We start from the raw sequence: 27,783 nt of genomic DNA on the forward strand, positions 1-27,783 counted from the left end.
CCTCCCAACATGGCCACACTGAGAGAGTAAGATACTAACACATGAACTTTTAGCAGACACACTCAAATCACAGTAGTATCCATTCCCTAGCCATAAGCTTTTCTATACTTTGATTACCTGCTAACCTAAGGTCTGGAAAGAGATCTTCATGGAAAAGACAGTTACTACTCGGTGTGTGTGTGGTGGGGGTGGGGGGTGGGGGTGGGGAGGCACACATTATATTTGGAAACCATTTTATGTTGCTATAATTTCTCTAGAACCTCTGCAGGCATTATTTCATTTGATCTTACAGAATTTAAGAATTTTAAGTGCTAGAATGAGGAGGGAAACTAAAGTAAAAGTTGCAAAGTTGGAAAGGTCATACCTTCCTCCGCCTGATTGTGAAAGGTATACTGTAACTTAGAACACCATCATAATTAAGCCATTGTTCTGAAATATGTCTCCTCAGTCAATCAGCGTTTCTTCAGTTCTAGAAGTGTACGTGTCACAGACTGTGGTCACAGATGGTGCATGTGTGACCCCAAGAAGAGATGTAAGCCCAGTGCCCTCACAGAACTTTCCACAGAAAACCACACTCTAGTACAGAAAGTAGTATAATACAAAGGACTTGCTAGCTAAGTCATAAAAGCTGGCAGATAAGTGGAGCTCAGGTGGAGGGAGCTGTTAATCTCACTAGTTTGATAGATCTACCTGGAAGGCTCCACCTTTGCCTTTTTTAAAAAATCACCAGAGTCACAAAATTTGCCTTTAGTTCTTGCTGTTGCGAAGGCACTTGTGTGTCAATAATGGGGCTCCAGCTGGGCGCTAGCGGCTCACACCTATAGTCCTAGCTACTCAAGAGGTTGAGATGAGGATTGCAGTTCAAAGACAGCGCAGGCAGGAAAGTCTGTGAGACACTTATCTCCAGTTAACCACCAGAAAACCAGAAGTGGTGCTGTGGCTCAAGTGATAGAGTGCTAGCCTTGGGCTGAAGAGCTAAGGGACAGTGCCTGAGGCTCAAAGTTCGAGCCCCATGACCGACAAACAAAAACTAAAAAGAGACTCTGTTTTTCTTTCTGAATCCATTTCCTTCTAGATAGATATGTATAGATGTTTGTCAAATCATGTTGTCAAATAAGTACATACAATTCTGTTGTCTGAAAAATATTTGTGTGGTTCTTATGTCCTTCTCTTTTTCCTTCCAAATGAATCCAGTGGAGATCTCAGATTCAGCTCCGCCAGTGCCACTGGTGAAAGAAGTTACCAAGAGGTTCTCCACCCCAGATGCTGCCCCTGTGTCCACAGAACCAGCCTGGCTGGCTTTGGCCAAAAGAAAAGCAAAGGCGTGGAGTGACTGTCCACAGATTATTAAGTAAAGAGTGATTCTTATCCATTCCTATTGCCAGTTACTGGCTCCTCTCCTGCCCTTTTTATTTATTTTTTATATGCAGTAAAGAACCAAGCTAGGGAAAAGACGCATGTTTTTTAGGCTCTAAAATAATGTTTAGAAACTGAACTGGTGGTGTTCATTGTAAAAAGTGTATTTGCACAACCCAGGGTCATGGTGCCTTGAGCTCCCCCTAGTTCTCAAGAGATGGTTCCTTCTGTCCAAAGGACCACAAGAAGCAAAATCTCCAAACCAAGATTCCTCAAGAGAGCCTGCCATGTCCATTCCATGGCCCTCGTACATGCACACCATCCAGAACACATGCTTTTGCCAACCTCCATAATGTGCTTTTGATTCTCTACACTACACTTAATTTCTTCTATCCAAAACATTTACCCTACCATGTCTGCATATTCTACCCATCCTACAGTAATGGTGAAAGAATTGCATATAGATAAAACAAAAATGTCCATTCTCCTGAATGCAAAAACAGGGAAAACATCTGTGCCTATGTTTCGTTTTCATCAGTTTTCCCACCCTGAAGCTGTAACCCAGAAGAGAGGCCCACATCCTCTCCCACACTGTGGGGTACACGGTGATCAAGAAAATGTGGGTCCCATCATACTAGTACTTTCCCTAAGGACATGGGGAACATTCAGCCTAGTTGGCTTCTGAGGAATGCTTTTATTTACTATGGTGAATAAATTATGTATCAGAGAAGAAAATAAATTGCATATTCTGTCTCTGAGGATCTCCGTTTAGTACAGTGGTTCTTCAGATGTCCAGGAGGCATCCAGATCCTGCGAACACATTGCAGGAATGTATGTTCTAGCAAAAACTCTTCAAAGAATTCTAACGTATCGCAAATGTTAAAACCTTGAGCTACACTGACACTAGTGTCATCTGGGTTTTCAGACTGATGGGGAGGCTCATTCATCCAAAATAGCAACATTCAAACCAGCTACAAACTTGACATGGGCCCAAAATTTCCCTTTGGTCTTTAGGGAAAATTAATAGGAAGATTTAGAGCCTTTGTATTAAGGACTCCTTGAAGAATGTGTTTTTTTTCCTTTGCTGCAATCAAACCATTCATATTTGGAGTGGAAAGTTAGAGCATTCACCTTGCTACCTTTACAAAGTATCTCAGAATTTAAGTGGCCTTGTTATTATCTACACAAAGAAGGGACCTGGCAGTTTCAAAGCCACATCTTCTATTTTTTTTTTAACTTTTATTTCCCTAGATTTGCTCTGCCGGAACATAGACAAACCAGCAATCCCTCAACCACATACTGCTGATGCTACCTTTACATTTCATGGCGTTGCCATTGCTCTTAAGATTCTTATTCCTAAATATAGATGTGAATTCTTTGTCCTTTTTCCTTTTTCCTCTTCTATAATAACATGTTATAGTATCCATAATTACTTTCCTTTATGCTTACTCAATATGCAATGTGCTGTTATTCTATCATTTACCTTAAAGAATATCAGTAAAATGGTTTACCTTATAAACCATTTTCTTTCTAGAAAAACATGGCTCAGCTTCACTGTAGTAGCTGGCATGTATGGTCAAGTGGGTAGTTGTACTCTTACAAGTTGGATTTAATACTATATATACTGGATTGTCAGACAATGTTAAGAATCAGTGTAACTTTTCTAGTGCTACTGGAAGCAATTAATATTCTACTGCACGTTTTTGACACTTGAACTAGATGTTCACTTCTAATCTTATAGGTAAGCATTTCTTAGTTCAATGATTTCCTCACTAATATAACACTTTTTAATAAGCATCTTTCAACTAGAGCCCTGGAATTATAGTGCTATTGTAATTCTTCCAAGTTGACTTTTCTTTCCATACTATCAGCAGTGGACACTGTCACAGTTATGGCAGGGAACAAGTGGGGAAAGAAGATTATTCACCAAGAATGGTAGATGAGTGAACTCTCCTGGCACAAACACCAGTAAGCCCATACCAAAATAGGAAAAATGCCTCAGATCATAACGTCCCACCAAAGTCTTTAAAGAAGAGTCTACTGAGGGAAGGGCAGTCACAGTACCTACTCTAACAACTTCTGAAGGGTATATGTTTAACATTTCATTTACAAATCACCCCAAATTTGCACTAAATACCAATGAAGTGTTATTTTGCTTTAGTTGTGTTGCAGTCTTTTCAGAGCAACAAACTATGTATGGGGAAATTCTGTAAAAACAAAAACTTCAAGACTTTTTTAAATGAATGATTGCTATGTTAAATACATAATCTTTTTTAATTTAAATCTGTTTTTCCCAGCAAGGTTATAGATGATTAAGCTTGTTCATAGTTATATGTATATATATAGTCATATATATATGGATATATATATGACTAGAGATTTGTTTACTTTTTTTTAGTTTTTCAAGTGCAATTGTTTCCAATAAAAATTAATTACTATTAAGTTATCGTTTCTAGCCAGTTATCTGTAAATGTATGGTATGTGTTCATTGTCTCTTTGTGATATTTAGTTTGCTTATTTTAAAGCAAAAACATTAGCTACAAGTGTCTTGCAATATTTTTACCAACAATAAAAATTAAGTAGAGTCTTAATGAAAACACTTTAGTGTGATTCTAATATTATCTGAGATTTTGGGTGCAAAATGTCCATTAGTGAAGGGAAAGATCTTTCAATAAAAATATCAACAAGATCTTTGGCATTAATGGAATTTGCTTTCGCGTTTTTACTAACTTTGATGATTGTCTACAGGCAGTCTCAAATTTTGCTAGCTTTTAATGAACAAGAAAAATTACAAGGTGTAAGAAACAGTACTTGATTATTTTTTCACTATGTATTTTGGAGAAAAATAGTCAATAGTGGCAAATGTTTATCTCAGTCCTAAATTAGAAATTTTCCTACAACCTCCTTACACTGTGGGCCAGGTACCACCACCAGCAGCCTCATCTGAGAACTTGTGGACAATGTGATCTAAGCTGAACATTCAGAGCCTAATGAATAGTAGCTGTGTCTTTCAGCTTGGCTGAAGAACTGTGAAGATGTCTTGAGTTACATAGCTGGGAACAGTGAATGCCTAAAATCACAATCTTCCAAATTGTACAGCAAATACCTTTTATTTGCATTGGCATTTCTGCTCATTCCCAGATACCAAATAAGCTGGGGATACAGCTCAAAGGCAGAGTGCTTACTGAGCATGCATAGGCCCTGAGTTCAATCCTTAGCAATGTGTACACCAAATAAAGAACCACTTTGATACATTCTACCTTTTTTTTTTTTTTTTTTTTTTTTTTTTTTTTGCCAGTCCTGGGCCTTGGACTCAGGGCCTGAGCACTGTCCCTGGCTTCTTTTTGCTCAAGGCTAGCACTCTGCCACTTGAGTCACAGCGCCACTTCTGGCCATTTTCTGTATATGTGGTGCTGGGGAATCGAACCCAGGGCTTCAAGTCTACAAGGCAAGCGCTCTTGCCACTAGGCCATATCCCCAGCCCCACATTCTACCTTTTGCTATAAATCCCTGGATGAGTTAATAAATGGTGTATCACATTACTGGCTCTTTTAAGTTCCCTTTCATTCCCACAGGGGTCTTTTTTATACCCTCCCCACATTAAACTAACCTAAATATTTTAGGGTTCTCCAGAGAAGCATAACTGATAGAATATATTCAGGGGAGAGGAGGAGAAGAAGCACTATTATGTAAAATACGTAGGCTCTCCAGAAAACCAATAGGAAACAATTGATACATATGACATTGCAGGAATTCCCCTCATCTAATTATGGAGACTGAGATGTCTCACCATCACTGTTTCCAACCTGGAGACCCAGTAATGTCTGTAGGTACTTCAACTCAGTCCAAGTCCAAAGCTCAGAACCAGGGAAGATAATGGTGTAGAACTCGCAGGCCTGAGAAGCAGGGAGAAGTAGTGTCTGTTGGTGTAAGTCCCAGAGTCAGAAAGGCCAAAAACCAGGAACTCTGTCATCTAAGAGTAGGGATAGATGGTTGCTCCAGATTGAGAAGAGAATTTCTCCTCCTAAGCTTTCATGAGATTGGATAATGCCTATCCACATTGACTTACTGGTGAATCAGGCTCACTTAATTCAGTTTCTTGAATTAAACTCATACAAATCTGTTCTAAAAACACTCCCACTTATGAATACAGAAATAGTGATTATCAGCTACCCATTTTTCTGTTGCAATAACTATCAGGACTAGGGAAATTGTTCTTTTGATGAAGGCTAGCACTCACCACTTTGAGCCATAGCACCACTTCCAGTTTTCTGGTGGTTGACTGGAGATAAGAGTGTCAGACTTTCCTGCCTGGTCTGGCTTTGAACCATGATCCTCAGATCTCAGCCTCCTGAGTAGCTAGGAATACAGGTGTGAGCCACCATTGTCCAGCCTGAGAACCTTTCTTTTTTCTCGGGGGGTGGGGAGGACGACGGGGGGCAAAGGGCTATTTGGTTATTTAGAACATCATTTCCTGGCCATATAATATTGTCAGTATATGCAGATGGGCCTCTATTTGTCCAGATCTGATGAAAAGCATACATTTGTCCCGTCATATACCAGATGATTTCATAGGCCTTACATGGACCTTAAAAAGGTCAGGCCAGATGTTGCCTACTCTGCTGCAAGCATATACTGCAGAGTAATTTGTAAAGAATTAAGGTTTATTGAAGGGTGAGAAGTTTCAAGATCAGGTAGCCGGCCTCCTCTAGTTATGAATTTGCTGCTAGGGACTCTGCAGAGTCCCAAAGGCAGTTCAAGGCAATACAGAACATCCTAGCTGTGGCCACAATCCAGGTGGCTGGCAGCTCATGCTTGTAATCATAGCTACTGAGGAGGCTGAAGAACTGAAGTTTGAAGCCAGCTGGAACAGAACAGTCCATGAGATTCTTATCTCGTTAACCACAAAAATCCAGAAGCAGAGCTGTAGCTCAAGTTGTAGAATGACAGCCATGAGCAAAAAAGCTAATAAGAGCACTAGCACCAAGCTCAAGACCCAGTACTAGCATACACACACACAAATTAATTATATTAAAAAAATAAAGTTGGGCACTGGTGGTTCATGCCTGTAATCCTAGCTACGCAGGAGGCTGTGATCTGAGGACCGTGGTTCAAATCCAGCCCGGGCTTCAGGAAAGTCCATTACCTCCAATTAAACACCAAAAAGCCGGAAGTAGAACCGTGGCTCAAGTGGTAAAGTACTAGCCTTAAGCAAAAAATCTCAGAGATTAGAGGGAAAGAGAGTCAGGAGGGGAAAAACTGAGAGAAAATGAAGGAAGGAGTCATACTGCTTAAAAAGAAATATACTGGGGCTGGGAATATGGCCTAGTGGCAAGAGAGCTCGCCTCATATACATGAAGCCCTGGGTTCGATTCTCCAGCACCACATATCTAGAAAACGGCCAGAAGTGGCGCTGTGGCTCAAGTGGCAGAGTGCTAGCCTTGAGCAAAAAGGAAACCAGGGACAATGCTCAGGCCCTGAGTCCAAGCCCCAGCACTGGCAAAAAAAAAAAAAAAAAGAAAAAGAAATATACTCATTATCTGCCTTACATAACTGCAACCCCTCTGTACATCACCTTTACAATAAAATTAAAATTAAAATTAAATTTAAATTAAAAAAAAGCTCAGGGACAGCATCTAGGCCCCAACTTCAAGCCCCAGGACCTGCACACAAATAAATAAAAGCAATTAAATAAAGCTACAGTCCTGCTGGATTAGGGCCCCATTTTGTAACATCATTTAACTTAATACTCCAAAGGTCTCATCTCCACATATCACATCAGATTAAGTTTTTGAAACCCTCTTGATACCTCATAATGTGGATTAGCTTCCATGTGAGTTTTGAGATCATTCAAACCATAGCAACATTCCTTAGACCTATTAAAGCAAAAGTTAAATATATTGATGTGTTTTGCCCTCTCTGCCTAAAAGCATTTGCTGCTCCTATAGGAAGTATGATTTTTCTCTATTATAGTACACAGATTTCTTAGCCAAAGTATAATCTTTAATGTAAGACTATCCAAATATTGTATATATGGTAAAATATTTTAAAACATCTCACAAGTATATACTTACTGGAATAGTATTTGATTATTTTTTATTGTTACATAATAAATCCAGACAATAAATATAATTATTTCTACACCCAATAATGAGCATTGATTCCCAGACCACAGGAGAAGAGAAGACCTCTCCCGGAAGTTCATATACACCTTGCAGTTGTCCGCTCCGGGATTCAAAGATCCAGAGTTTCCCATCAGTAGATGCTGCTGCTAGCAATGTTTCACTGCTACGATTATGGTGATGGAATGCAAAAGGTGTTGCATATACCCTTGAAGTAGTTTCACATTTCCACTGGAGGTGACCACTCATGTCACAACAATAGATAAAGCAATCATGGGAACCAAAAAATACTTCTTTCTCTGTTGCTGAGATACAGGGGGATGAAAAGATTGGTCCACCAGAAGAGAACTGCCAAACCTATAAAGGGAAATAATTTATTTAATCACAAAAATGTTACCTGTAGGGGTGGAAAGCATCCTGTCCTAATATGATGAGGCAGACCTGTATACTCTTTGTTGGTTACCCTAGGCCCATTGCCTATATTGATAATTTGTACGATACATTAATGATGCTATAAAGATTCAAATGGCCCTTGGCAGAAAGAATGATCTCCATCTCTGTCTTAGGCTAAAACTCTATGAGGCTTTTTAATACAAATTTAAGAGATGTAAGCTAATTAGTAACTGCACATATAAAAACAGTGGGTTTTTATTTTTTTAATTTTTATTATAAAAGTGATATAAAAAATGGGTTACAGTTAACATAAGTCAGGGAAAGAGTACATTTTTTTTGGACAATGTCAACCTTTCTTTTGCTTTCTCCCAGTTTTCCTCCATATCCCCACTCACAAGCTGTATAGTTCATTCTTAACATAGTGTCCAATGTGTACCAGTGCAGTTGTGGCTTTATAAAGGTAACACGTGCATACACAACCTCTAGTGGTAAAATGGTGTCCTAGTGGTAAAATCCAGGACAAAATACAAAGGAGGGAGACTGGTTATTATGCATAATATTATAAAGTCAAAAAAAATGGTGCTAGTTTTGCAGCTTAAACTCAGGGCCCTGAGCTTCTTTTGCTCAAGGCTAGCACTCTACCACTTGAGCCACAGCGCCACTTCTGGCCTTTTGTGTTTATGTGGTACTGAGGAATCAAACCCAGGACTTCATGCATGCTAGGCAAGCACTCTACCACTAAGCCACCTTCTGAGCCCTAAAATCAATTCAAGGGTTATACGGCTCTGAGGCACGGAGTTCAAAGACAAAACCACCTTGTTTTGAATTAATTTTATTAAGAATTGCATCTTACTCTCTTCTCCAAATGTAATGAGAAGAAGTTGGGCTGAAGAGTATTTATGAAATAATTTAAATCAGAATTTTAAGCAAAAAGCTACAAGTTATACGTCTGCCTTGTGTATATATACTTTATGCTTCCAGGCAAATTTGATTAACAATTATTTTGAGGGAAAGATGTAAGAAAGAACAAACAAATCCCACAAAAAGTCTATGGGTAGCGTTTATAAGTGCAGAGTTATAGCATAATGGAAAAAATGTGGGGCTCAGAATATAATCTAGCGCTGGTGGTATAGTGGTGAGCATAGCTGCCTTCCAGAATATAATCTAGTGGTAGAGTGCTTGCCTCGTATACATGAAGCCCTGGGTTTGATTCCTCAGCACTACACATATAGGAAAAGCCAGAAGGGGCACTGTGGCTCAAGAAGTAGAGTGCTAGCCTTGAGCCAAAAGGAGCCAGGGATAGTGCTCAGGCCCAGAGTCCCAAGCCCCAGCACTGGCAAAAAAACCAAACCAAAACAAAAAGTGCAAAACTAGGATATTCACAATATAGGATTTGTAATCTCAAGCCTACTCCTGACATATAATACAAAATCACTTTTACTTTCTATGACTCATCAAAAAAAGGGCTAAATCTAACGGATTCACACATACACACACAAATATGAACACAGAACGTGATTCCAACTATGGGACTGTCTAGAAGTGAAAGAAGAGGAACAAAAAGATGGAGAATAAACAATTTTGAAATATATTGTGTGAATTTGGCACGAAGAATCTCAATGAAAGCTGCTGCTAATCAACTGGGGTTTGGAAGGAGAAAGCAACAGTCATTTGATTAAAATGCAATAGCTGCAAGTCTAAAATACCCAAAGGCACAAGGCCTCTGAATATATAAATAATGTCTATCAAAATGAATTCCAGGAACTGGCAACAAGATGTTTTTGTTTTGTTTTGTTTTCTGTTGTTGGTAAAGAAGACACTGGCTGTTTTTTTCTTTTTGGTGTTTTTCATTTTTTTCTTTGGATTTTTTGTCTTGTTTTTATCTGTCTTTCAGAGGATAAGGGAGGACATAGAAATGGAAGGACAAAGGGTAAACAAATGCAGCAGTAGTACTTAATAGACACTATGTCGAAAATGAACTTTAAAACCTGTGGGCATGTATGGAAAAGGGAAACTAGGAGAGAGTGAAGGAAGGGATAACACTGCCCAAAAAGTAGTGCACTTGGGGCTGGAAAAGTAGCTTAGTGGTAGAGTGCTTGCCTAGCATGCATGAAGCCCTGGGTTCAATTCCTCATCACCACATAAACAGAAAAAGCAGGAAGTGGCACTGTGGCTCAAGTGGTAGAGTGCTAGCCTTGAGCAAAAGGAAGCCAGGGACAGTGTTCAGGTCCTGAGTTCAAGCCCCAGGACTGGCCAAAAAAGAAAAGAAAAGAAATGCACTCATTACCTGACTTACAAAATGGTAGCTCCGGGCTGGGGATATAGCCTAGTGGCAAGAGTGCCTGCCTCGGATACATGAGGCCCTAGGTTCGATTCCCCAGCACCACATATACAGAAAATGGCCAGAAGCGGCGCTGTGGCTCAAGTGGCAGAGTGCTAGCCTTGAGCGGGAAGAAGCCAGGGACCGTGCTCAGGCCCTGAGCCCAAGGCCCAGGACTGGCCAAAAAAAAAAACAAAAAACAAAAAACAAAAAACAACAAAAAAAACCAAAATGGTAGCTCCTCTGTATACCATTTTAATAACAATAATAATTTTTAAAGGTAATATGTGAAATATCATGGTGAAATTAATACAAACTAAAAAAAAAACCCTCATGACAAGACAGTAAGACTCTATTGGCAGGGTGTGTGTGTGTGTGTGTGTATTGGCAGAAGGAGGCAGGTGCATGGAGAATGGAGCAGGTAAATAAAGATGAATTTTTAAGGAGGGGAGTGAGTTTAATCAGGAGGATACATTGTATGCAAGTATAAAAACATTACAAGGGCTGGGAATGTGGCCTAGTGGCAAGAGTGCTTGCCTCATATACATGAAGCCCTGGGTTCGATTCCACATATATAGAAAAAGCCAAAAGTGGCACTGTGGCTCAAGAGGTAGAGTGCTAGCCTTGAGCAAAAAGAAGCCAGGGACAGTGCTCAGGCCCTGAGTTTAAGCCCCAGGACTGGCAAAAATAAAATAAAATAAAAACATCACAATAAGGGCTGGGAATATGGCCTAGTGGCAAGAGTGCTTGCCTCATATACATGAAGCCCTGGGTTCGATTCCCGAGCACCACATATATAGAAAACGGCCAGAAGTGGCGCTGTGGCTCAAGTGGCAGAGTGGTAGCCTTGAGCAAAAAGAAGCCAGGGACAGTGCTCAGGCCCTGAGTCTAAGGCCCAGGACTGGCAAAAAAACAAAACAAAACAAAAACATCACAATGAAACTCTCCATTATACAACTAAGGTAAGCTAATAAAAAACATGTAGAAAAAGTGCATGTACTTCTTCCTTATCAGAAATAGAAAGAGGGGACTATACTTAAATTCTTTTATAAATAAAAACATTAAGTGAATACAGTCAATTTCATCATAGAGGAAGTAGCATACACCACTACATAAATGGCTAGACTATAAAAAGTGAATATAGAAGAAGATGCATCCAGATCAAGCCCCATTCATCAGTGGGCTAATTTCTATGGACGCTATTGCACTTGATATAAAAAAAAAATGCAAGTCAAGTTTGTAGCAATGTGATGTAATTTACAGTCATTTGTAGATACTTACCGAATTGGAAATTAGGTCCAAGTGAATAGCTAGTCTAATACAGAAGCAGCTTGCCTTTTCAGTCACAAAGCTGAGGGATGGGATTTCCACATAATGGAATTTCGGTTTACACATTAGAAGGTAGGGGCTTCTTTAACCTTTTACAGATTCTTTCAAAGTTATAAAACTGGGCAAAACTGTAAGATTTTAAAAATTGGAGGAGATGGCAAAAAAAAATTACAATGTTAAGTAGACAACTTTTTTTCCCTCTAGTCCTGGGGCTTGAATTCAGAGGCTGGGCACTGTCCCTGAACTTCTTTTGCTCAAGGCTAGCACTCTACCACTTGAGTCACAGTGCCACTTCTGGCCTTTTGTGTTTATGTGGTACTGAGGAATCAAACCCAGGGCTTCATGCATGCTAGGCAAGCACTCTAGGACTAAGCCACATTCCCAATGAATAGACAGCTTTTAAACCTATTATATACCACCATTGAAAACAGAAACACAGGGGGCTGGGGATATGGCCTAGTGGCAAGAGTGCTTGCCTCGTATACATGAAACCCTGGGTTCGATTCCCCAGCACCACATATATAGAAAATGGCCAGAAGTGGCGCTGTGGCTCAAGTGGCAGAGTGCTAGCCTTGAGCAAAGGGAAGCCAGGGACAGTGCTCAGGCCCTGAGTCCAAGGCCCAGCACTGGCAAAAAAAACACCCAAAAAACAAAAACAGAAACACATTACTTGAGGGAAATACACAAGCCAAGCACCAGTGGCTCATGTCTGTAATCCTAGCTATTTGGGAGGCAGAGATAGGGAAGACTGTGGTTCTAGAACAGCCCAGACCAAATAAAAATTTACAAGACACCTACTTTTCAATCAATAGTTGGTTGAAACCCAACCAATATTTAGGTGAAATAGCAACGTGTGCCCTTCATCTCAGCTATGAAAAGAAGCATAAATAAGAAGGTACAGGGTAGATGCTCCAGCAAAAACGTGAGATCTTATCACAAAAATAACCAGAGCAGGGCTGGGCATGTGGATTAGTGGTAGAATGCTTGCCTAGCATGTACCACACACACAGAAAAAGTTGGAAGTGGCACTGTGCTCAAGTGATAGAGTACTAACTTTGAGCAAAAGAAGCCAGGGGACAGTGCTCAGGCCCTGAGTCCAAGCCCAGGACTGGCAAATAAATAAGTAAATACATAAATAAAAAACAATAATAACCAGAGCAAAAAGAGCTGAGGCAACAGGGTACTGGTGACTCATACCTGTAATCCTAGCTAGGATCTGAAATCTGAGGATCGTGGTTCAAAGCTAGCTTGGGCAGGAAAGTCTGTGAGACTCTTATTTCCAATTAACCACCAGAAAAAAAAAAAAAAACAACAAAAAAACAGAAGAGGTGCTATGATTCAAAATGGTAGAATGCTATCCTTGAGTAAAAAGAGCTGGGGACAGAACCCAGGATTAGAGTTCAAGCCCCATGACCAACAAAAAGAAAAAAAAAAAAAGGGCTGGGACCATGGTTTAAGAGGCAGAGTGCTTCCCTCATAAATGCTAAACCCTAAGTTCAAACTCAGTACCTCTAAAAATATAAAACAAAACAAAAAACAGAACTAGAACATTTACCTGTTCTCCCAAGTGAGTAAAACAGAGTAAATTCCCATCTACACACCCAATACAAACATACTCCTGGAAACATCGTGGGGAAGAGAAGAGTGGTTTTCCACAGGAATGTTTCCAAATCACATTCCCAGTAGCCTGTTGTGGGGAAAAAGTAATTCACAGGATTAAAAAATATTCCACTGATCAATTCCTATTTTTAAAACAAACTCAAATCTTCGAGAGGCAGTGTAGAACATCAGAAATAGCTAGTCACAGTGATATACTGACATTATATATGAAGCTAGATATGTGTACTAGGAAATTAATTTGTACTAATTGTAAAGGCTAGAATACAAACATATAAAAACCAGGAGGGACAAAAGCCCCACAAAGCTACCACATAAGATCTAGCTTTATAAAGAAAACGAAGAAAGGAATGAAATGGATATTACAATAATAACAAGATCTATCCTTACAATGGACAAGATGTTCTTTTCTTTCTTTCTTTCTTTTTGTCAGTTAAGAGTCTTAAACTCTAGGCCTGGGTGCTGTCCCTGAGCTCTTCAGCTCAAGGTTAGTGCTCACAGTACCACATCCCATTTTCTAGTGGTTATTTGGAGATAAAAAAGTTTCACAGCCTTTCCTGCCTGGGGTGGCTTTGAACCATGATGCTCAGATCTCAGCCTCCTGAGAGGTGTGAGCCATTGGCACCTGGTAGACAAGATGTTCTTAATACCACTAAGAAAATTGTCTAAATTTGTTTTTAATAGCTCACACCAATAATCTTAGCTACACAGTGAGCTGAGATCTGAAGATCATGGTTTCAAGCCAGCCCCAGCAGGGAAGTCCATGAGACTCTGATCTCCAATTAACCACCAAAAAGTCAGAAGTGGAGCTGTGGCTCAAGTGGTAGAGTGCTAGCCTTGAGCAAAAAACTCAGGGGTAGCACCCAGGCCCTGAGTTTAAGCCCTAGGACCAGCATCCTCCCTCCCTGCAAAAAATGTTTAAAATAGATAAAAACATAATGATTAAAACAATTTTAAGGTAGATAATAAAATCAACATATATTTATTTAAAGCATACAGGTTTCACAGCCAGTAGAACTCCTCTCAGTGTGGCACAATAGAGATGATGTGGAATCAGGCTCAAACAAGGTGAAGAAAAGACAGTTCCTTCACATTTTAACTTCCAAACACACTTCTTTTTCTGCAGATGAGAATGCAAATTAATTGGTTCTTGCTTGTTATAATTCCTATATAATTTTTATATTGTGAAATATTTTTATAATCTGATCTTAAAATACCTCAGTGACATTCTTGTGGTTTCATTTAATTGCCAAGATAATTCTAAGTTCTATTTCAAAAATTATTTCTGGATAATCTGATAAAAAAGTTAAAATATCAGAAAACATTAAGCCTTATTTAACCAGTTGCTTATAGACAAAATGATAAATAAATAAACTTGGTACTAAACTCAACAGCATCTAACAGTTTCCTGCTCTGCTGTGCTTGTGGTATAAGATTGATGAGATGAGTTCTTACATAAATGTCTAGAGCATACACATGTTGGTCATGAGAGCCAATGTAAAGGAGTCCTGTTGTTGGATCCAGGGTCGGAGAGCTTTTAACAGCATCTTCTGTAGTAAAGACCCAGTATTTCTCTCCATTGTTACTTTGCAGAACATAAACTAGTCCATTATAACAGCCTAGAGGAAAAAAAAAAGCATAGAATATGAATTTAAATACATCACAATTAATTCTTTAGCCTAAATTATGATCATTTATATTTGATGTTCTTCTTATGAACTTATTTATGTTGAATATCCGATTCAAATTTCAGCAACATAAAGCAGAAAACAACTGGTAATTGCTTTTGTGAAATAGTCATGTAGTGATTACTTTTTGAACCCCTAACTTTTTTTTGTGTGTGGAGAACAAGGCCTCATTAGATAGCCAGGATGGCACAGATCTCTAGGTGAGAAAGGATATAAAGTAGTAGTCATTTCCAAAGACAGTGGAATGATACTGCTAAGTGGCTTAAAATAGAATATTCTTAATTCCACCATATTCCACAGTTTCTTGTTACAGGCAAGGTGGTTAATAGTACTCAAGTGAAAGAATGGGCAGGTGTAGTGATCTCCCAAGCTCCCATATCCAGCAGCCCCTATTCTTATTTTTCAATGTACTATCAAGTGCTTCCATGAAAAAAAAAAATGAAGCATATTATAAAAGAGGCTTTGAACGTCTTGGAATCAAATGCCTGTCACAGCAGTCACTGAGCAAATTACCCAGCATCAAATCTTAAGTTGTTAGGCAGAATTCGTACTCATCTACTTCAGGGGTTATTATAACTATTAATACAATGTGCATAGATGTCCAGAGCACAAAAAGTGTTCAAAAATGTTAACAGTAAGAGTCAATGCTCAGAATGATGGAAGGAATGATTGACCAAGAAGCACCAGAACACAAATGGTTGAGGAGTAAATGTTCACTAAGCATTTACCTGCTTTTCTAAGGATTTTCTATATAGTAATGCATTTAATTCTCTCAGTGAAATAAGCATAAATATATCCACATTTTTAAAGATGACAACACTGAAAGAGTGGTTAACTTATCAAGGTAAAATCACAAAGTTAAAATGTGGCAGATCCAGAATTTGAATCTAAGCCATCAAACTCTAGAACCTAAGTTCCTAATAACTACACTATGAATGAGAAGATTTATGAATGAGAAGATACAGCAGAAGTCCCTGACGTTGGTGTAGATAAACAACCTTGAGTCAAGGGCACTTAAGCTCCCTGGGTACAGGTGAGTTAGACAAAGTAGAATTTGAGGATAGCTCTTTAAGGTGATTTTATTTGCCATGGTGATGGTCATTGCTACTCACTTGAGCCTCAATTTCCATGATACTTTCTGTGCTATCTTTTTTCTAGTAATGACTATTTGGTAGCAAGAGGCTAGTAACTTGTTAGTGATGAGGAGTTTCCTCCATAGTAGAGCATTCTAGAACATAGAAGAGTGATTTTTTTTTTTTTTTTGTAATTCAAGTTTTCCAGCAGCACTAGGGCTCATGCTTTGCTTATAATCTTAGTTACTCAGGAGGCTGGGATTTGAAGAAGATCAAGATTTGGAATCAGCCTATGTAGACAAATCCAAGAGACTCTTAAGTTTAACCAGTATAAAACAAGAACTGGAAGTGTGGCTCAAAGTTATACAGCACCAACTATGAGCAATAAAAGCTAACTGATGGTATAAGGCTCTCACAGTAGTAGCAGTAGTAATAGTAATAGTAGTAGTAGTAGTGTAACAGTACTGGCATAAAAAGAGAAAAAAAATATAGGTTTTCATAAGCTTGTTTACTATCAACAAAATGAAACACAATGAAACAAACTATCACGGTTTTTGTTGTTGTTGTTGCTGGGTTTTTTTTTCAGTCAAGGGGCTTGAAATCAAGGCCTAGGCACTTTCCCTCAGCTTTTTTTCCTCAAAGTTAATACTCTACCACTTTGAACGCCAGCTCCACTTCTGGTTTTCTGGTGGTTAATTGAAGATAAGAGTCTCACAGATTTTCCTGCCCTGACTGGCTTTGAACCATGATCCTTAGATCTCAGCCTCCTAAATACGTAGGATTACAGGCATGAGCCATCAGCTCTCAGCTTCAAAATACCATGTTTTAAAAAAAAAGAAGATGCTGGGCACTGGTGGTTTATGCCTATAATCCTAGCTACTCAGGAGGCTGAGGTCCAAGGATCATGGTTTGAAGCCAGCCTGTGCAGGAAAGTCTGTATGACCCCAAAAGAGCCAAAATTACAATTATGGCTCAAATGGTAGAGTGCTAGCCTTGAGAAAAAAAAAAAAAAAAAAAGCTCAGGGACCTAGCCCCTGAGTTCAAGCCCTAGGACAGGCAAAAGAAAAAGATAAAACAAGACATAAAGTGAAGTGTGTGTGTGTGTGTGTGTGTGTGTGTGTGTGTGTGTGTGTGTAAGACATGTATCTGATAAAGGATTTCTATCAAGAATACATTAAAAATTATCAAACCTCAATACAAAAATAAAGCACAAAAGCTACTTTACAACATGAAGATAGTAAACAAGCTTATGAAAAACTGCTTAATGTTATTAGTTTCTGGAAACATGCAAGTTAAAACCACAATGAAATACCCCTCCATAATCATTCACATGGCTAAAATGAAAAATTGAAAACTGACTATGAAGTGCTTACCAAGATATAGAACAACCAGCCCTCTCATACATTGATGATAGAAATGCCAAGTAGTGGAAATGCTGCTTTAGAAAGCGATTAAATCATTTCTAATACAGTTAAGCCTGATTATACAACATAGGAATGCTTCCTCCCTAAGGATGGACCCAAGTAGAACTAAAGCATGGTTATACCAAACTCCATTTGCAAATGTCGTTAGTAGTCTTATTTATAACAACCATATCTGTTAACAATACAAATATAAATAATAAACTGTAATATGTCCTCATAACAGAATGCTCAGTACCTTCTATAGGTTACTTCCTAAAATTGTGTATCTTCATTTTCACTTAGAATACCAATAGGATTCCCAATAAACTGACTTTTATGAATGCAAATTACTCTAGAACTCATGTCCACATGCATAACTGAAAGTTTCCTTACTATAACATCCAAAATGTGGGTGTTTAAATGGAAGAATAAAATTCATATTCAAGCACTAGGGAGGCAGAGGCAGTAGGACTTCAACTTGGGATGCATAGTGATTTCCAAGCCAGTCTGGGCTATGAGACCTAGTCTCAAAACAAACAAACAAACAGAAAAACAAAATCAGATTTAAATAGATCTGCTAGGCTAGCACAAGTGGGGAATACATTCCTAAGCATTTAGGCTGAGAAGCTTTGATGAATTCCATGAACATACAAAGTGAACCCTACTGTGGCTGGGGGAATAAAAAGACGGTGGTAAGAGAGACAATGTGCTTCCTAATAAAGTGAAAGTCACACAGAGGCTGGGAATATGGCCTAGTGGCAAGAGTGCTTGTCTCGTATACGTGAAGCCCTGGGTTCGATTCCCAAGCACCACATACATAGAAAACAGCCAGAAGTGGCGCTGTGGCTCAAGTGGCAGAGTGCTAGCCTTGAGCAAAAAGAAGCCAGGGAAAGTGCTCAGGCCCTGAGTCCAAGCCCCAGGACTGGCAAAAAAAAAAAAAAAAGTCACATAGACCCAAGTGAAAGGGAGCTGAAGCTACCAACAAACACTTACTAAGCACTTTATTTGTGCCTGGTAAGGTATTAACAGAGTCTTAATATTAATTATCTCACTTAATCCTCCCAAAAGCTTTATGATGATGGTGGTGGTTTTAAAGTCTATCTTATAATTCTTACTCTTCAAGAAATAGAGCCTAGGTCTAGGAACATGGCCTAGTGGAAGAGTGCTTGCCTTGCATGCATGAAGCCCTAAGTTCCATTTCTCAGCACCACATATATAGAAAAAGCCAGTGTGGCTCAAGTAGCTCAAGTGATAAGAGAGAGCTAGTCTTGAGCTGAAGAGCTCAGGGACAGCACCCAGGCCCAGAGTTCAAACTCCATGACCAACCAAAAAAGAAAGAAAGGAAAGAAAGAAAGAAAGAAAGAAAGAAGAAAGAAAGAGAGAGAGAGAGAAAGAAAGAAAGAAAGAAAGAAAGAAAGAAAGAAAGAAAGAAAGAAAGAGAGAAAGAAAGAAAGAAAAAAAAGTCAGAAGTGGCGCTGAGGCTCAAGTGGTAGAGTGCTAGCCTTGAGCAAAAAGAAGCCAGGGACAGTGCTCAGGCCCTGTGTTCAAGCCCCAGGACTGGCAAAAAAAAAAAAAAGAAAGAAAGAAAAGGAAGGAAGGAAGGAAGGAAGGAAGGAAGGAAGGAAGGAAGGAAGGAAGGAAGGAAGGAAAGGAAGGAAGGAAGGAAGGAAGGAAGGAAGGAAGGAAGGAAGGAAGGAAGGAAGGAAGGAAGGAAGGAAGGAAGGAAGGAAGGAAAGAAGGAATACAGCCTAGGCTGGGAATGTGGCTTAGTGGTAGGATGCTTGCCTAGCATGCATGAAGCCCTGGATTCAATTCCTCAGTATGACATAAACAGAAAAAGCCAGAAGTGGCGCTGTAGCTCAAGTGGTAGAGTAGCCTTAGCAAAAGAAGCTCAGGGATAGTGCCCAGAGCCTGAGTTCAAGCCCCAGGACTGGCAAAAAAAAAAAAAAAAAAAAGAAAAAGAAATAGAGCCTAATTCTCCCCTTGAATGTGGGCTATACTTATCAGTACCCTCCTAATGAACAAAATAAAGCAAAAATGAAGATATACAATATTAGAGATGAAGTCACTCACTCTCATGAATCACTCATGGAGGGATTAACTGACATACTGTAAAAACATGAAACAGCCTACAGAGAGTTTATGTGGCAAAAACAGAAACTTCCTGCTAAGAACTATCAAAGAACTGAAGCTTTGTACTGTGAACAAGATCAGTAAGTCATCTTGGAAGCAGATTTTCAGCCCAAGTAAGCCCTCAGATGGCTACAGAAACATGAGACCCTGACATCCAGCTAAGCTGCTCCAAAATTCCTGACCCATGGAAACGGTAACCATAGATGTCTGTCGCTCTATCTAGGTCATGAAGTTTTTAAGTAACCCATTTTACAACTGTGTGGAAATTGAAGTTATAAAAACTTGCCAAAGGTCCCACTATAGAGCTAGCTTAGTTCAAATCCAAGGACTCTGGTCAAGGCTAATATTGTTTATCAACATAACATTATTCTTGTTCTTTGGCAATAACCTGAACTACCACACATAGTTTTTTTTTTGTTTTCTGGAGTTTTTTGGTACCAGTACTGTGATTTAACTCCGAACCTCGCATTCTTGCTTGCTTTGTTCAAGGTTGGTACTCTTACCACTTGAGCCACACTTCCACTCTCAGATTTGTCTGCCCCAGCTGGCTTCAAACCTCCATCCTTAGCCTCTTGAGTAGATAAGGTAACACATATAAGCCTCTAGCACTTGGCTTGGTTATATTTAACTTGGCCCTACCAGCAGCACTATGTGACAATCCAATTAAGTGATACAAACTTAAAATTCAGAAACTTACCCACTGTAATAAAGTTTCCACACTTGGACACACAGGCTGAGGATTCAATTCTATCTCCCAAAAGCTGTTCCCATTTCATCTTCCCAGAGTAAAGATCAACTGCCTTCATTCTGTGGGAATGGGAGCCAATGTATACAGTGGCTGATGACTTGTCCGCATCCACTACTACCAGAGGGGAAGCATCTACACATTTGCCTGTATCTGACCTCCACCTCACACAGAACTCCATCTTCTTAGGCCCCATCATAGGTTTCTCCTCTTCAGAAACTTTTGCAACACAGCACAGATCTTTTGGTTGCCCAGTAAGAACTGAAGGATTTAAGCTTTTAAAATTCAGAATGTTAGTCTGTGCAATGAGCTCAGAAGAACAGGCCAAAGGGTGATCTCCTGACTTAGTTAAAAACCTTGCCATACTCAGAGAAAAAATCTGACTCCCCCTGCTCAATGCAATACAAGCATTTATCTCATTGTCACCATTTAAAGGCAAGACGGACTTCTGATGGGAAGGTTTTTCAATTGCTTCCTCCTGAGTGATGTCACTAAGTTTTCTTTTTTTGGAGTTACTCTTGCTGAATGTCTGGTCTTCATCCATGAACACTGTCTGAAGAATATGGTTGTAAATCTCTGAAAGGGAACTGCTGAGAATAACTTCTAGAAGCCCAGGTACTGATGTACCAACAAGTCTTTCAATCTCAAAGAGGAGTCGTATGGACTTTAAGGAATCTCCACCAATATTTGAGAAGAGTGACTCATCAGGAACCTTCAAAGCATCTTCTGAGAGACTTAGAATAGACTATGGATGAGAGAAGGAGGAAAAATACAAAGTAAAGGCTTCAAGCCAAAAGTTTAAATCACTTATAAGTAATATATAGAGGTAACAATAACAGCAACAAAAATATAAAAATACAAAATACAAAAATATTTTAATTAAATGCTTTTTTTTAATGGTACAGGGATTTGAACTCAGGATCTCACATTTGCTAGACAGATGCTCTACCAGTTGGGCTATTCTAACAGTCCCTTTTGGGGTTGGTGTTTTTTGTTTTTTTGCCAGTCCTGGGGCTTGAACTTGGGGCCTGAGCACTGTCCCTGGCTTCCTTTTACTCAAGGCTAGCCCTCTGAGACTTGAGCCATAGCTCCACTTCTGGCTTTTTTTTCCTGTTTGTTTGTTTTTGTTTTTTCTTTCTGTTTTTTGCTAGTCCTAGGGCTTGAACTCAGGACCTGGGCACTACTCAGGACTTGGGCACTTTCCCTGGCTTATTTTTGCTCAAGGCTAACACTCTACCACTTGAGCCACAGTGCCACTTCTAGCTGTTTATGTGGTGCTGAGGAATCGAACCCAGGGCTTCATGCATGCTAGGTAAGCACTCTACTGCTAAGCCACATTCCCAGCCCTGGGTTGGTTATTTTTGAGATAGGGACTTGCTTTATGCCCAGGCTGGCTTGGGTGTGATCTGCCTATTTGTACTTCTCTGTGGTGTAGGCTGACAGAGGCATACCACTACACCCAGCCATTGGTCAAAATGGAGTCTTAAGACTTGGATTTTTGGGGCTGGGAATATGGCCTAGTGGCAAGAGAGCTTGTCTCACATACATGAAGCCCTGGGTTCGATTCCCCAGCACCACATATATAGAAAACGGCCAGAAGTGGAGCTGTGGGGCTGGGGATATGGCCTAGTGGCAAGAGTGCTCGCCTCATATACAGGAGGTCCTAGGTTCAATTCCCAGCACCACATATACAGAAAATGGCCAGAAGTGGCGCTGTGGCTCAAGTGGCAGAATGCTAGCCTTGAGCAAAAACAAGCCAGGGACAGTGCTCAGGCCCTGAGTCCAAAGCCCAGGACTGGCCAAAAAAAAAAAAGAAGTGGCGCTGTGGCTCAAGTGGCAGAGTGCTGGCCTTGAGCAAAAAGAAGCCAGGGACAGTGCTCAGGCCCTGAGTCCAAGGCCAAGGACTGGCCAAAAAAAACCCAAAACAAAACAAAACAAAAAAAAAGACTTGGATTTTTTTTGAGGTCATGATCTCCCATCTCTACTTCCTAAGTAGCTGAGATCATGGGCTTGAGCCACTGTGCCCAGCTTAAAATAATTTTCTTTATATTAACAGAGACCATTATTATGTGATCAATTTTGTCACAAATTCATTCTATAATTGCAAAATATACTTCCTTATAGAGTATATTTCCTCCATGTATAGAAAGGAATAGATCACAAACACATCTACTTTACTAATTATAAAGCTCTCAAGATCCTAATAGCTGTGCTGGGGATATGGCCTAGTGGCAAGAGTGCTTGCCTCGTATACATGAGGCCCTGGGTTCAATTCCCCAGCACCACATATACAGAAAACGGCCAGAAGTGGCGCTGTGGCTCGAGTGGCAGAGTGCTAGCCTTGAGCAAAAAGAAGCCAGGACAGTGCTCAGGTCCTGAGTCCAAGCCCCAGGACTGGCCAAAAAGAAAGAAAGAAAAAAAAAGATCCTAATAGCTGACACTTCTATAATATAGGAATATTCATCCTCATCTACTTCCTATAAATCAAAATGATTGCTGAGAATATGGCTTAGCGGCAAGTGTGCTTGCCTCATATACGTGAAGCCCTGGGTTCGAGTCCCCAGCACCATATATATAGAAAACGGCCAGAAGTGGCACTGTGGCTCAAGTGGCAGAGTACTAGCCTTGAACAAAAAGGAAGCCAGGGACAGTGCTCAGGCCCTGAGTCCAAGGCCAAGGACTGGAAAAAAAAAAATCAAAATGATTTTATGAAAATCTGAAAATAGCCAAGTACTGGTGGTTCCTGCCTGTAATCATAACTACACAGGGGATGAAGATCCAGAAGATTCAAAGAGACACCTATAAGAAAAGTCCAAGACAAGCCTAGAACACAGAAAACAAAGGGGCATGATCTCCCTGATATATGACTGTTAACAAAGGGAGACGGAGAGACAGTAGAGACCAAGTCTGTGAATACTGTATATGTTCTTGATACATTGTATATTGCATATATGTCTACCTGACCTAGACAAGGGATAGAAAAACAGGTCGTAAGATATCACAAGAAATGTACACACTGCCCTACTATGTAACTGCACCCTTTTTGCACACCACCTTGTAAAAAAATTTATGTTCAATTAATAAAAATAAAAGAAAAGAAAAGTCCAAGAAATTCCATCTCTAAAATAACAAGCAAAAACCTGAGCTGGAGGTATGGTAGCTTCAGTAGAACTTCAGCTAAGGGAAAGCAAGAAGGTCAAACAAGCTCAAGATCCCAAGTTCAAATTCTGGTACTAATAATACATTAAAAATAGAGGACTTTTATATGGATGAGATTGAATAAATGCACCCCCTTTTCAGAGCCCTTTAAAAGGGAAAACTATATTTTAAGAAAAATTGTTAACCTTTTGAGACATTAAAAAAAATCTTCAGGTATGATGGCTCACATTTATACTCCTGGTACTTAGGAGATGAGTGGGATAATTATAGTTTGTAACCAGCCCAGGCACAAAGGTTACTGAAAGCATGGCTAAAGTGGTAGAGCACGAGCCTAGCAAGTTCAAGTCCTTGAGTTCTAGTCTGAATACTTTCTCCAAAAAAAAAAAAAAAGAGGAAGAAGAAGAAAGAATCTCTTAACTAGAAACCTTCTCTAAGCTCTGGGCTAATGATGCGATGAACCCCAAGTCACTGGTAGTGATGTCATGCAGATGATCTGTCTGAGTCCTCAACTCCCACACATGCTGGGGCACTCACTGCCTCTCAGTAAAAAGGTATATCAACACAAGCTTTGCCCATTTGAACCTTTTTTGACTACTTCACTTCCAATAATTTTTTTTTTTTTGCAGAGCTTCATCTAATCTTACAGACTAACCTTTATTTTAATGCAAACTGAATGAAGCTATATACTAAACTTATTAGGATTGCTACCATTTCCCAGAATGAACTCTTTATAGCCAAAAATGTGTATCTTAAAAGTTGTACCTTCCACAAATACTGTAATTTTTCCCAAAGTTCCTCTTTTCCATGGAGCTTATTCTCAGGCTTTGAGTTTAGGTAGTCTAAGTAAATCTTGTTTAACTCAGAAACATCCATTTTGCCTTAAAAGAGAAAAAAATGAGATGTTTTAAAAATAACATTTGAAATGTTACACTTCATGGCTAGAGATGTAGCTCAATGGCACAGCATGTGCTTCCCATCGATCAACAAGGCCCTGGGTTCAATCTCTAATACCATAAATAGAGAAAATCTCACTTTGGATCCTTTGTATTTTCATCAGTAACATACAGTTTTCATATAAAGCTTACCAATCATATAGAGTGGAGTTCATTGTACACAATTCTTAATACTCCAATGCTACTAAGTACGTACTAAATGAAAGAAGAAAAGGAAGAGCCAGTAGCGCACCCGTGGCTCATTTCTGTAATGCTAGCTACTCAGGAGGCTTAGATCTGAGGACTGCAGTTCAAAGCCAGCCCAGGCAGAAAAGTCCCTGTGAGACTCTTACTCCCAATTAATCACTCAAAAACTGGAAAGGGAGCTGTAGCTCAAAGTGGTAGAGCACTAGCCTTAAGCAAAAGAGCTCAGAGGACAGTGCCTAGGTCCTGAGTTCAAGTCCCACAACTGACCAAAAAGCAAAAAAAAAAAAAAAAAAGGAAGAGCTAATGTACATTTAATGTTAAGAGCTAAAGAATTGTTAACTAAGAAAATACTACATTTTGAAGTATGCATTAAGTAAAAGTAATTTGGGAAGACAACATAATATGGTGATTAAGAGTTTATATCTTGTAAAAATGGCAAAGAAACACATGAGGAAATGCTCAACATCCCTGCTAGTAAAGGAAATGCAAATAAAAACAACCCTGAGATACCACCTCACCCCAGTTAGAATGGCCTATACTCTGAACTCAGGCAACAACAAATGCTGGAGGGGCTGTGGGGAAAGAGGAACCCTTCTCCATTGTAGGTGGGAGTGCAAATTAGTACAACCACTTTGGAGAACAGCATGGAGGTTTCTCAAAAAGCTCAATATAGACCTACCCTATGACCCAGCCATACCACTCCTAGGCATCTATCCTAAACAGCAAAACCCAAGATATCAAAAAGACATTTGTACTTCCATGTTTATCGTGGCACAATTCACAATAGCCAAAATATGGAAACAACCCAGATGCCCCTCCACAGACGAATGGATCCAAAAAATATGGTACTTATACACAATGGAATACTGCATAGCGATTAGGAATGGTGAAATATTGTTATTCGCAGGGAAATGGTCAGAACTCGAACAAATAATGTTGAGTGAGACAAGCCTAGAACACAGAAAACAAAGGGGCATGATCTCCCTGATATATAACTGTTAACAAAGGGAGACGGAGAGACAGTAGAGACCAAGTCTGTGAATACTGTATATGTTCTTGATATATTGTATATTGCATATATGTCTACCTGACCTAGACAAGGGATAGAAAAACAGGTCGTAAGATATCACAAGAAATGTACACACTGCCCTACTATGTAACTGCACCCTTTTTGCACAACACCTTGTAAAAAAAATTTGTTCAATTTATAAAAATAAAAAATAAAAAAAAAGAAATATAGAAGCTCTATCTTAGCTTCTAAGAGCAACAACTGCATACCTTCCTTATCTCAAAGATTAGCATCTGTTTTATGACTGGATGCTTTCTTTTCTAGAAGGAATGTCCTAACAACCTCGGGGAAATCAGAAAGTGTAACCAAGAGTGATTAAGAGCAAAGATAAACACCTATCTTTGCATAACTTTAAAGTCAGACTTCCCCCTCTCCTTGCCTTTATTATGTAACTATCTCCAGGTCAAAGAACTGGGTTTCCCTCCCTTCAGCACCCACAGTTAGAGTGGTGCCCTCTGCCTTTCTGCTGTCTGTCAGCGTTTTGTGTGCTTGCCTGATCACTTACTTACTCAATAAAGCTCTGCCAAGGTTTCTTACCATAAAAAAAAAAAGAGTTTATATCTTGGAGGTATGACTAAAGTGGTAGAGCATGTACCTAGTAAGCACAAAGTCCTGAGTTCAAACCCCAGTACTGCCAAAAAAAAACAAAAACAAAAAAAAAAGCAGACATTTTGAAGCCAAACCGTACTAGGCAAAAGTTTCAACACTTTAACTGTGGTGGTTAATTTCATATGTCAATTGAGTAGACCTGGAGTGACCCATTTCTAAGATTATCCCTGATTAAATACTTTCTGGGTCTGTCTATAAGGGTATTTTAGTGTGAAAATGACATATGACTCAATAGACTCAATAACTATGTTGGACTCCCAAATTAGCTGAGTATCATCTGTATGGAACAAAAGCAGCAGAGGGAGGAATTTATTCCTTTTTTTCTTCCTCAGTATTTGATTGAGTTGGGAGGTCTCATCTCATCACTTCCTGCTCTCTGGGATTTGCACCACTTGTGTACTGAATATCATTTCTTTGGTTTGGTCCACCTAGCAGTGTATGGGACTTCTTAGTGTCTGTAACAGCATGACCTAATTCCTAACACTAGATCCCTTCTTCTATATCCTTCTAAATATTGATTTTGTTTCTCTGGAGAACTCGACTAATATATATAAATCACTAACTAGCAAAGTGATTTGGGGGGAAATTACCTACTTTCTTTAAGTATTACTTTTCTCATCTGTAAATAGGAATACTATCACTTATACATAGGATTTTTGTTTTGTTTTGTTTTGTTTTGTTTTTTGGCCAGTCCTGGGCCTTGGACTCAGGGCCTGAGCACTGTCCCTGGCTTCTTCCCGCTCAAGGCTAGCACTCTGCCACTTGAGCCACAGCACCGCTTCTGGCCGTTTTCTGTATATGTGGTGCTGGGGAATCGAACCTAGGGCCTCGTGTATCCGAGGCAGGCACTCTTGCCACTAGGCTATATCCCCAGCCCCTTGTTTTGTTTTTTGGCCAGTCCTGGGGGCTTGGAACTCAGGGCCTGAGCACTGTCCCTGGCTTCTTTTTGCTCAAGGCTAGCACTCTACCTCTTGAGTGACAGCACCACTTCTGGCCTTTCCAGTTTATGTGGTGCTAAGGATTCGAACCCAGGGCTTCATGCATGCTATGCAAGCACTCTACCACTAAGCCACATTCTCAGCCCACACATAGGACTTTTTAAAAGATAAATATCATTTAAACTAGTTATAAATATAATTACTATTATTTAACAGGGAACATATCTGATTTGATTGTTTTACCATGAGATGTAAATGGTAGAGTATCAATAAACACAAGTTCATCTGGAATGGCATGATTTGGAAGATGTTTCTGCAGTTCCTTAAAGATGTAATCCTTTACAAGATTTTCTTTTGGTACTATGAAGAGAATTAACTTCTCCTGATTATACCACGTAACAGCACATGTTTCCACTTGCTGAAGTTGTTCAGCAACCTGTAAGAGATTAGCCAATTTGTAAATGAGAATACTTGAAAATTAACTTCCTAAATGCTAAAATTTATCATATCTTCAATCAATATAGCTGAATTAAATTTTGGAATATACTACAGATACAAATACAAATTTTAGAATTAATAGCATACATGTCCTTAACATTTTTGAAAAATAATGTGTCCTAACTCAAACCAACTTATTTTTACAGATCTCAAAATCCACTTTGACTACATCTATTAATAGATAATATTTAA

At 39.4% G+C, this 27,783-nt stretch overlaps 2 protein-coding genes across 12 annotated transcripts in view; one reads left to right on the top strand and one right to left on the bottom strand.

Annotated features, from left to right (window-relative positions):
- Cracd (capping protein inhibiting regulator of actin dynamics) overlaps positions 1–15,044 on the top strand; it is a 203,682-nt gene extending 188,638 nt beyond the window's left edge. For 5 of the 6 annotated variants that reach the window (XM_048363818.1, XM_048363819.1, XM_048363820.1 and 2 more), the window contains one exon: positions 1,195–4,265. In XM_048363818.1, the coding sequence (XP_048219775.1) occupies positions 1,195–1,355 (161 nt within the window). In that variant the 3' untranslated portion in view covers positions 1,356–4,265. Of the gene's footprint in view, positions 1–1,194; positions 4,266–15,034 lie in introns of those variants that run through there. The other variant, XR_007213512.1, reaches the window with a different exon arrangement.
- Positions 7,338–27,783, bottom strand: part of Aasdh (aminoadipate-semialdehyde dehydrogenase) — a 45,285-nt gene continuing 24,839 nt past the window's right edge. For all 6 annotated transcript variants that reach the window (XM_048363825.1, XM_048363826.1, XM_048363828.1 and 3 more), the window contains 7 exons: positions 27,337–27,529; positions 24,101–24,216; positions 20,132–20,924; positions 14,593–14,756; positions 14,135–14,257; positions 13,076–13,207; positions 7,338–7,835 (listed from right to left, as the gene is read on the bottom strand). In XM_048363825.1, the coding sequence (XP_048219782.1) occupies positions 7,446–7,835; positions 13,076–13,207; positions 14,135–14,257; positions 14,593–14,756; positions 20,132–20,924; positions 24,101–24,216; positions 27,337–27,529 (1,911 nt within the window). In that variant the 3' untranslated portion in view covers positions 7,338–7,445. The remainder of the gene's footprint in view (positions 7,836–13,075; positions 13,208–14,134; positions 14,258–14,592; positions 14,757–20,131; positions 20,925–24,100; positions 24,217–27,336; positions 27,530–27,783) is intronic.

Source organism: Perognathus longimembris, chromosome 16 (genome assembly GCF_023159225.1).
Source record: "Perognathus longimembris pacificus isolate PPM17 chromosome 16, ASM2315922v1, whole genome shotgun sequence".
Lineage (NCBI taxonomy): Eukaryota > Metazoa > Chordata > Mammalia > Rodentia > Heteromyidae > Perognathus > Perognathus longimembris.